General features: G+C 37.8%; 2 protein-coding genes across 2 annotated transcripts in view; one reads left to right on the top strand and one right to left on the bottom strand.

The window, feature by feature from the left end:
• Nucleotides 1–11,224, bottom strand: part of LOC106874808 (uncharacterized) — a 150,017-nt gene that overhangs the window by 51,840 nt on the left and 86,953 nt on the right. The gene's annotated exons all lie outside the window — the stretch shown is intronic.
• LOC149130618 (uncharacterized) overlaps nt 1,391–11,224 on the top strand; it is a 32,993-nt gene continuing 23,159 nt past the window's right edge. The window contains exons 1-2 of the mRNA XM_089344613.1: nt 1,391–2,516; nt 4,711–6,088. Of these exons, the coding sequence (XP_089200739.1) occupies nt 5,019–6,088 (1,070 nt within the window). The 5' untranslated portion in view covers nt 1,391–2,516; nt 4,711–5,018. The remainder of the gene's footprint in view (nt 2,517–4,710; nt 6,089–11,224) is intronic.

The following is an 11,224-nucleotide window of genomic DNA, read 5'->3' as shown; positions in this document are numbered from 1 at the left end:
TGATGAGTAAAATGTTTGTTTGTTAAAGGCATCATATAAACTTATTTCTGCCAATTAACTAATTTTATGATCTTTATCATCATTTAACATTTCTGTCAGACGGTTTGATGAGGATCAAATGAATCAAGGACTGTATTTGTACTCCAGTGTCTGCTTTGGCAAGGTTTCTACACCTGGATGCATTTCCTAATGCTAACCACTTTACACACTCTACTGTATGCTTTTCTTGTGTCACTGACGCTGCTGAAGTCTCAGTGTAGCTTGCAAGTCAACAAACCCAGGGAGGGAAGATGTCACTATAAGCTAGGTAGGGGGTGAAACTATGAGGGAAGGGTTTGGAGTAGAGAAGATTGATGTGGAGGAGGTACATGGCTACTCACATTTAAGAGAAAAAGGGAGACTGAACAAGAGGTATCTCTGAGGAGATTAGGTATCAAGATGGCACATGGGGCACCAGCAGCTGTTGCTGGCAAAGGTAGTATTGGTCTGCTAGTGTGTGGTGGGGAGGATGGCAACATCTGTAAGATTTGAAAGAGAGCCGGACACAATTTGGGGAGGCTACAGGGTTACTAGAAGTATGGTGGTGACGATAACTTGGACATTGGGGAGGAGAGAAAGATGACTTGTGTGGGTAGGCTGCAGGAGCCGAGTAGAGAAATATATATCAGGCTTTTGAATCGTGAAGTTCATCACAATATATTTCAACTATATGGAAATTTTATTCATCAGAGTAACTATCATTACAATCAACACATTTCTGCAAAGAAATTACAAGTTTGTTTATTCTGCTAACAGAATCTGTTGAAGATATGAAAGAAATTTCATGTTGTAGACTGTTGGAATTATGTTTTCAACATTATATTCAAATTCGTGTTGGAAATTTTGTGCATTGACAGAAAATGAAACAATATGAGTGCGCATGCACGAGGCCTGCAGAGGAAACCATGTGACCAAACAACACAAAAAGTACGAAAACAAATAAACACCTAGATAAAGTAGGATGTCAGAGGAATTGATTCCACGCGAAAAATCGTTGGAGTATATTTATTTATTTATTTATTTTTTTGTGAAAATCGTAGGGTGAGGTGGTAAAAGATTTACCTTGCAAAGAAGGGCCTAAGAAACGTATCCACAACGAATGGATCAACTATTGCTGTGGCTAAAAACCAACCCGATATTTAGGCGGAGGTGAAGGCGACTGCTGTTATGAACACTTTCCCGTATCAATACAGACATGTCAAGTAATGTTAGAAGATCATTTAAGGCCGATATCACGGTTCAGTAAAAATGTTGGCACTCCGTCGCTTACGACGTCGAGGGTTCCAGTTGATCCGATCAACGGAACAGCCTGCTCAGGAAATAAACGTGCAAGTGGCTGAGCACTCCACAGATACGTGTACCCGTAACGTAGTTCAGCGTGACACAGTGTGACCCTTTGAATTACAGGCACAACAGAAAGATTGAGATAAAGTTGGGATCTATTTTAAAACGGGGTCCACATTTTTCATTAATGTTTTACGTAGTGTTTTTGGTACCGAAAGACTTTCAAACTTCGTATACTTATCTATTTTGTGTTATAGAACAGAAAAATATTTTTGTATTCGAATTTATTTCATGTAAAAAATTGTCTTATTTCGATAATTTCAACCAATCACTGACAAGTATTCAGTTGTTTATATTTTCTCCTTTGGCTGATTAAGCGATGTAAAGTGTATTTAATCTCCATACCTTCGTTTTATTTGCTTTTTTCATTTTAAATTTGCTTTAACCTTAACCCTAACCCTACGGTTAGGGTTAATTGTTTCAGAATCGTTTGTTTATGTAGTCGGCACTTAATGTATATCGGCTGAATGGACGTCAGTGATTGGTTGAAATTACAGAAATACGACAACTTTAACATGGAATAGCTTATGGATTTCTTTTTTTTTTAAAGAAGACTAAGAGAAAAAGATGTTTTATATGACACATTCTACCAGTGTTCTAAGTTTCAAAGTGTTTCGTTAATGAAAAATGTGGGCCCCGTTTTAAAAAACATCCGAAAGTTGTGATGGAAGAGTACAGCAGGGTTCGCCACCATCCCCTGCCGGAGCCTGGTGGGACTTTGGGAGTTTTCACTCAATAAACACTCACAACGCTCGGTCTGGGAATCAAAACCTCGATCCTACGACCGCGAGTCCGCTGCCCTAACCACTGGGCCATTGTGCCTCCACCTCAGTAAAAATATTTCGCCCAATAAAGACGACTGGAAGGCCGTAGCCAGCAGCGACCTATAACGACATCCAATAAGAGGTTCAACGTAGTCAAATCAGCTGCAATAAACTAAAGCAAGGGTTATCTGCTTTAAAGATTTCAGTGTGGAGATACGCATGCGCATTGGACGTACTCCCTACTAAATGTTGATATGCTGTGAATTAATTTCTATTAATCAACTGATAATACATTTATAATACTTACGAAGTATTTCTCAACTGCCAAACGTACACTTATAACTATACTATCTTTTATGAAACATTTCCGTAAGTATTAAACAAAGAAATTATTCCATGATTTTAATTCTGTAGATCTTCGCATTTTCGCGCGTCGACTCTTGATGTCACTTTTATGTTTTATGAATGAGATGTTCACTTTTTGGTGCGCGAATTATTTGCGTCTTTTCTATGTTTTATGGATGAGAGATGTCCTTCTTTTGTACGGGTTTTGGCTGCTGTTTCTAACCTTGGAAGAATGATGTCTATGATTTGTGCTGGATTTGACTGTTTCTATCTATGGGAGACAAATATCATGTGTGATTTGTTTGCTATTTCTCGCTAAGGAATCTACCCTCTACACAATCCATCGTCGACGGCGGGGAGCGGGGTGGATTTAGGGTCGGAGTTTTCCATTAAAAATTTGAAATTGTGTATTTTTTGTCCCTATTCTTAATCTCCTTAATTTCCCACGTAGATGGGTTGGGGAAAAAAACTTACTTTAATCTCACGTGAATTACTGTGGGAGATTACTTTGATTACGTTATGTTATCACAGTTTTGTGAGATTTGGCTGTTATTTCTAGCATGTGCAGAATCATAGTCTTCATATTTTTTATGATCTTCACCCGGGACTTTCGAAAAACTCACAAGTTCCGATTTTTCCGTCATAACTTCCGGTAAATATCATGTGTGATTTGTTTGCTATTTCTCACTAAGGAATCTACCCTCTACACAATCCCTCGTCGACGACGGGGAGCGGGGTGGATTTAGGGTCGGAGTTTTCCATTAAAAATTTGAAATTGTGTATTTTTTTCTCCATATTCTTAATCTCCGTAATTTCCCACGTTTTTTGGTTATGGACGATCCAATTCTGAAAACGATTTTTCTCTAGAATCGCATTTTCAAAATTTCAATTATCCTCGCCCCACCCCATCCACTTCATTTTTCACTTTTACCGGAATTTGTTTTTGAGATAAAGTGATTGCTTGATCATAATCAAAATTCAGTGTTGCATCGATACGCCAAAATTGAAAGCGATCTGAACAAAATTAAGAGGGGCTCAATTTGCGAATGAAAAAGACTAGATCGAAATCTCGCCATTTCACATTGCCTCAGCTTCTCATTATCATTCCATTTTTAGCTTTACGTTTCGCCATCGCTAATTGCTAATTTCGCAATCGTCACTGTATTTGATGATGATGATGATCATCATCATCGTTTAACGTCCGCTTTCCATGCTAGCATGGGTTGGACGATTTGACTGAGGACTGGTGAAACCAGATGGCTACACCAGGCTCCAATCTCATTTGGCAGAGTTTCTACAGCTGGATACCCTTCCTAACACCAACCACTCCGAGAGTGTAGGGGGTTCTTTTAAGTGCCACCGGCACGAAGGCCAGTTAGGGTTACTGGCACGGCCACGCTCGGAATGGTGTATTTTATGTGCCACCTGCACAGGAGCCAGTCCAGCGGCACTGGCAACGAACTCGCTGTTATAGAAATAGACAGGATGTTCATAGATGGAATGTCTATGTTAGAACTAACCTGGATCTAAACAACAGTGACAAATTATATTTCTGGAGAAAGACTAATGTTAGAGTCCAGTATTCTAGTTTCATTTTAAAACTGTTACACAATGTGAAGGTGTCAGTTTAGATTACAAATATGTCAGCGTCACACAAGATTCTGTGATGTAAATTTTAATGAATTTATATGTTCATCATCATTTAGTGTCCGTTGTCCATACTGGCATGGTTGGATGGTTTGACCAGAGCTAGGAAGCTGGGGAGCTGCAGCAGACTCCAGTCTGATTCCTTATGGTTTCCACAGCTTGATGTCCTTCCTAGTGCCAGCCACATCACAGAATGCACAGGATGCAATTATGTGGCACCACACGGACACTTTTACGTGACACTGCAATTTTTATTAGGAACAGCTACAAGTGCTTTTCTGAACCAGAAGGATGAGTCTTAGCATTTCTTTCATGGAGTTAGGATCTTCTTAAATACAATCAGGTGCCAGCAAAAGCTCATCGTCCCAAGTTCGCTCTTCAGTATTTCATCCCATGTCTTTCTGTGTGTCCCACTTCAACATGTTCAGTCTACTTCTTTATAGACTTGTTGGTATCCAACTCAATTCTTATGTTAAATGTTTATTTCTACAGTTTATCTCAGTAGTAGAAATGAATCTGTATTTTTTAGGTACTCTCTACATCTTACAATGTTGTTTCTCTATAATTTCAGAACGTCAGATGACATTGATGTAAGAGAAGAAATTAAAGGATAACAGAACATAAAACATTGGATTGTTTCTACAAATCTGTGGTAGAATTCCTGTGAAACATTTGCTCTGATATAATATTGTTAGCCAAATTTGTGACAATCCCTTGACTGGATTGTCAAGAAGAGGAGCTTGTGTGCCGATTGAAGTTGGATAAATTTATGTAAGTGTTGCTAAACAAAGGTAACACTAGACAGAAATATTTGTAAGAAATTAAGTATAAAAACAAAAGCAAGAGAAATATATAAACTGGGATTTGAGAAGAAAAATAATGGAAACGAGTGTGAAAAATGTACAATTGATTTCCCCTGAACACATGATAAAAGAGATGAGATCATATGACTGTGATATCTGTGCAAAGTCCTTCCTTCAAAAGAGTAACCTACTTAGGCATAGGCGTGTTCATACAGGAGAGAAACCGTATCATTGTGATATCTGTGGTAACTCATTCTCTCATAATAATATCTTAACTACACATGAACGTATTCATACAGGAGAGAAACCATATCCCTGTGATTTTTGTGGTAAATCATTTTCTCATAATAATATCTTAACTACACATAAAGGTATTCATACAAGAGAGAAACTATATTACTGTGATATCTGTGGTAAATCATTCACTAAATGTAGTAATGTTACTGCGCACAAACGTACTCATACAGGAGAGAAGCCATATCATTGTGACACCTGTGGTAAATCATTCTCTAACGGTAGTACCTTAATTATACATAGACATAGTCATACAGGAGAGAAACCATATCATTGTGATATCTGTGGTAAGTCATTCTCTGGAAGAAGTGACGTATCTAAACACAAACGTACCCATACTGGAGTGAGACCATATCATTGTGATATCTGTGGTAAATCATTCTCTCAAAATGTTCACTTAACTAGACACAAACGTATTCATACAGGAGAGAAACCATATCATTGTGATATTTGTGATAAATCATTCTCTGAAAGTATTTCCCTAACAAATCACAAACGTACCCATACTGGAGTGAGACCATATCATTGTGCTATCTGTGGTAAATCATTTGTTAACAATAGTCAGTTAACTGTACACAATCGTATTCATACAGGAGAGAAGCCATATCATTGTGATATTTGTGGTAGATCATTCTCTCAAAGTATTGCGTTAACAAACCACAATCATATTCATACAGGTGAGAGACCATATCACTGTGATATCTGTGGTAAATCGTTCTCTCATAATACTTCCTTAACAAAACACAATCGTATTCATACAGGAGAGAAACCATATCAGTGTGATATCTGTGGTAGATCATTCTCTCAGTGTGGTAGCCTAAAATCCCATAGAAGTATTCATATGGGAGAGAAGCCACATCACTGTGATATCTGTGGAAAATCATTCTCTAGAAGTAGTCAATTAACTAGTCACAAGCTTATTCATACAGGAGAGATGTGATATCTGTGGTAAATCATTCTCTGAAAATTCTTTCTTAACTGCACACAGACATATTCATACAGGGGAGAAAGGAGAAAGATAGTTTCTCGTTTGTTATATATTTTTAGTATTCCTATATTTTATGCAATGGAAATTTTAACTGAAATATTTCCAGAACACTTCTGATTTTTTTTCTTTTTACATTTCTCTCCACCCACTCCCATGGCTACTCATCCATTTTCTTTTCCATGATGTAAGGACCCCTATACCAACACCCCTCCTCCTGGAAACCCTACACATGATTCTTTTTTGAGTATTGTATCCTGGAATTACAATATATTTATTGTTCATTATCTTTTAAATTCACTCATTAAATATTTTATACAATAACATATGTTATGACTTTTTCATATGCAGGAATATTGTAAAGTTGTCAAACATGTACATAAACAATGACCCCCCCCCCCCCAAGTACAAAACAAAAGAAACCACAAAGGAAGAACATGAGGCATAAGTATAGTTTAATGCCCCAGAACAGATTGATTCCTTGTTAGTTTATGAATAATGGGTTCTTTAAATTAAACTTTTCAGGGTTAAGCTTTCAAAGGTCCAGATTTGGATTATTTTAAAATTGGGTGTGAAGGTTGTGGAGGAATTGCTTGTTGGCAACCCCATCCTGTTTTTGTCATCTCTGTCTTCAGAACTTGGGGAGACCTACCAGCCCCTTGATTACCTATGAATGTGCTGAGTCACCAGATTCATCTACCCATTTGGTGTTCAATTCCCTCGTGCATCTGCCACACAAAATCTACCTTCCCAGTTAACTTTCTTGTGATTTACTAGTTGAAGCTTTTCACGAAAAGGAGGAGATAGAGGACAATTGGAAGTTTCGATGAAGCAACCCACGTAGAGCTGCAGAACAAATCTAGCTGGTGCAAAATGCCACCCAGGTGAAGGGTGACGTAATGGTGGAACAGGGAAGTATATAGAACAATAAAAGCAGAGACATCTTGAGGGGTTCGAAGGAATGGGGAGAACTGGTTACTTGAAAAACTAGGAGACAGGTCTGTTTAGCTAGGGGCAAAACAGAAGAAAAAGAGGTATGCCAATATTCTACAGCTTCAGGACCAAAAATATGAAGTATTCTGTTTTGCAAGATGGTAAAACAGAAAGTGGAGTTGTAGGATGTGTGTGCAGAAGGATAATGTCATGCTTGCATTCAGTGATTCAAAAGGAAGAGGCATGCTACATCTGTAACAACTGAGGGAGAAGGGTATACTAGCCAGGGAATCTACACGGGTGCTAGAAATACCGTAGTGATGATAATTTTGACACTGGGGAGTAGAGACATGACAGGTCTGGGTAGGCTGTAGGGGCCGAGTAGAGAAATATATATCAGGCTGAGTTAAAAGGAAGCAACCTTTTGAATCGAGAAGTTCATCACAAGATATTTCAACTATTTGGAAATTTTATTCATCAAAGAAAGTATCATTACAATCAACACATTTCTGCCAAGAAATTACAAGTTTGTTTATTCTGGTAACATAAATATCTGGAGCTGACGAACTCTTTGAATGCACTTTCAGCAATGGTGTGCATGTATGTTTTGTTTTCTTTCTTTCACAACTGAAAGTGGTTTTTTTTTCTATAAAATGAAATTTGAAAGTTACAAAAATTATGAGTACCTAAATAAGACCCAAATCTCCAAGAAACACCCTTGACACCCACCCACATATATCTGTACATGATAGACATACGAATTTGTTGAAAATATCAAAGAAATTTCATGTTGCAGACCGTTGGAATTTACGGGGGATAAACCTTGGAATTATGTTTTCAACATTGTATTCCAATTAGTGTCCAAATTTTGCACGTTGATAGAAAATGAAATAACGTGTGTATGAGAGTGCACAAGGCCCGGAAAGAAAATCATTTGACCAAACAAAGCAAAAAAATACGAAAATAAATGAACATGTTATTGTCATATAATCGGCTTCTATGAAGCATATATATAAGAATTTGTATGAAAAGATGTGAGAAAAATAAATTTTGAAATACCGATTTTTCTTCAGATTAGGAATCTCCGTTTCCCGAAACGCGTGTTTCTGTAAAGAAAGGGAGGTTTTTTGTGTGTGGTACAAAAGGAAGTCTTTCCCGGTGCAGTGTGGCTAGGGAGATTTGGCTGTTATTGTTGGTGGATAGGTAGTGGTCGAACCACCTAATGTGACTTAATCAGAAGGCTGTAATCTCATTTGGTAGGAACCCAGTAAAGAATATATAAACCACAAGGCTGTGACTTTAACTGTCTTTAATGCGGGCCTCACATATATATACACACGAGATGATAAATGGAAGTGGTTGATGGATATTTTTTCATATATTCACATGCATCTGTGTTGGTTGTGTGTTAGCTGTTGATCCTTGTGAGAAGTACACAAACAGCAATATGTTAGAGCCTGTGCTGTGTAGATGTTGATGACATTGGTGAGAGACATAATGGTTAGACCTCAGACTAGAAGGAGGTGAGCTTTTATAGCTAATGGTAGGCTCAAACGGAGTAAAGATACGACAGTCTCACGTAATTTATTTGGAGGCTGTGATTAGTTGGGCTACATATTGGTACACTATAGAGTAAGAGACAAATTGCACAAATACCAAACAATCAGAGTGGTAGACACAAGAAAATGAATACCTGTTATGTTATATGTTTTTTTGCGAAATGTTCTTAATTAGCACCTTCTATTATTTATGCTGAATTACTGATTATATTTAAACGAACTAATGTTAGAAGAAATCACTTTAATTTGCAACGAAAATACTTTTTAAAAATAAAGGTAATAAGAAATATTTTAAGAACACAAGTGTTGAAAAGTCAATATTATGTTGGAAGAAATACATACGTCACGCAGACGTCTGTATTTCGTGTAAGTTTGTGGTCGGTATATACGGGCATAGCTAGCCAACTAAGTATTTAAAATACTAACACACAGAAAAATATGTAATAGAAGCGTAGGAGTGGCTGTATGGTAGGTTGCTTGTTTACCAACCACATGGTTCCGGGTTCAGTTCCACTGCGTGGCACCTTGGGCAAGTCTCTTCTGCTATAGCCTCGGGGCGACCAAAGCCTTGTGAGTGGATTTAGTATACGGAAACTGAAAAGAAGCCCATCGTATATATATGTGTGTGTGTGTCAGTGTTTGTCCCCCAACATCGCTTGACAACCGATGCTGGTGTGTTTACGTCCCCGTAATTAGCGGTTCGGCAAAACAACCGATAGAATAAGTACTAGGCATACAAGGGGGTCGATTTGCTCGACTAAAGGCGGTGCTTCAGCATGGCCGCGGTCAAATGACTGAAACAAGTAAAAGAGTAATATACTAACACACTGAAAAATTAAAACAAAACATGTGGGTGAAATCAACACAGGGAACAGCGACACAGACCACTGAACCACAAAACAGTATGCGGTTGTCATGGTAACAAACTGATAATGCCATGCTCTGTTGATTTGCTAAAATTACACAAATTTCTAAACTTTAATGCCAAGCAACATCCGATTCTTTAATTTGCGAGATGGATCTACCAACAGAATAGTTCCCGCGAGATAAAGTGATTGGTTGATTATAATCAAAATTCTGTGTTGCATCGATACGCCAAAATTGATCTGAACAAAATTAAGAGGGGCTCAATTTGCGAATGAAAAAGACTAGATCGAAATCTCGCCATTTCACATTGCCTCAGCTTCTCATTATCTTTCCATTTTTAGCTTTACGTTTCGCCATCGCTAATTGCTAATTTCGCAATCGTCACTTTCTTCTACCTATTCGTAGTTTAGCGACCCCACATTTTACCCCTCCCTCTTTTCATCTTCCCAACCTCCCCTAATACTGTCGTTACTAGGTTGTTTCCGTACGGGACACACAAACACGCATCAACAGTAATATACTTAAGACTTTTTTTGTCGTATTTCAGGACAGTCGATACGCATGCGCATTGAATGTACTTGCTACCTCGTCGTTAGTTGACGAAATGTCCTGTGCATAAATTTCTCTTAATCAGCTGATAATACATTTATAATATTTATAACGCAGCTGCCAGGCACACACACACACATATATAACAACTCTATCCTTTATGAAACATTTCCGTAAGTATTAATGAAAATATTCAATGTTTTTAATTCTGTAGACGTTCGGTTTTTGGCGCACCGATTCTTTGTCTCTTCTGTGTTTTATAGGTGAGAGATGTTCTTGATTCGTGCGGAATTTAGCTGCTGTTTCTAGCTATGCAAGAGAGGCGTCCAGGCGGAGTTTCAAAATAGCTCATTCACATAAGTTGGATATTATACGTTTTGAGGGGGGATTTTTTAAAATTATTTTCGCCACGCACTTGAAAATGATGGGGAGTGATTTATGAAAATCTGATTTCTACCCGCTTATACAACACCGAACATCATTAATATTCTTGAGTAGCATGTAGTATACAGTTGTAAAAGAAAGAAAGTAAATGAATGATTTCGTTTTTGTTCGTATGATAGAATATAAATATTTTTACAGGGAGAAATGAAAGAAAAATCATTAAAAGTATAAAATATCAAATTTAGAAAAGAATAAAACGGAACTACTACTCCACTAACGAAAGTTGTTGTTGGCACTCCGTCGCTTACAACGTCGAGGGTTCCAGTCGATCCGATCAACGGAACAGCCTGCTCGTCAAATTAACGTGCAAGTGGCTGATTTCTTTTAGTTTCTACAGCTTGATGCTCTTCCTAGTGCCAGCTACTTCACAATGCAGAGGATGCTTTTATGTGGCACTGCCATTTTTATGAGGAGCAGCTACAAGTGCTTTTCTCAATCAGAAGGGACGAGTCTTAGCATTTCTTTTATGGAGTTAGGATCTTCTTAAATACAATCAGGTGCCAGCAAAAGTTCATCGTCCCAAGTTGGCTCTTCAGTATTTCATCCCATGTCTTTCTGTGTGTCCCACTTCAACATGTTCAGTCTACTTCTTTATAGACTTGTTGGTATCCAACTCAATTCTTATGTTAAATGTTTATTTCTACAGTTTAT

This window comes from Octopus bimaculoides, chromosome 28 (assembly GCF_046866305.1).
Source record: "Octopus bimaculoides isolate indiv1 chromosome 28, ASM4686630v1, whole genome shotgun sequence".
In the NCBI taxonomy this organism is placed as follows: Eukaryota; Metazoa; Mollusca; class Cephalopoda; order Octopoda; family Octopodidae; genus Octopus; species Octopus bimaculoides.
Note: the sequence above shows the minus strand (reverse complement) of the source record. Positions and strands in the feature narration are given on the sequence as shown.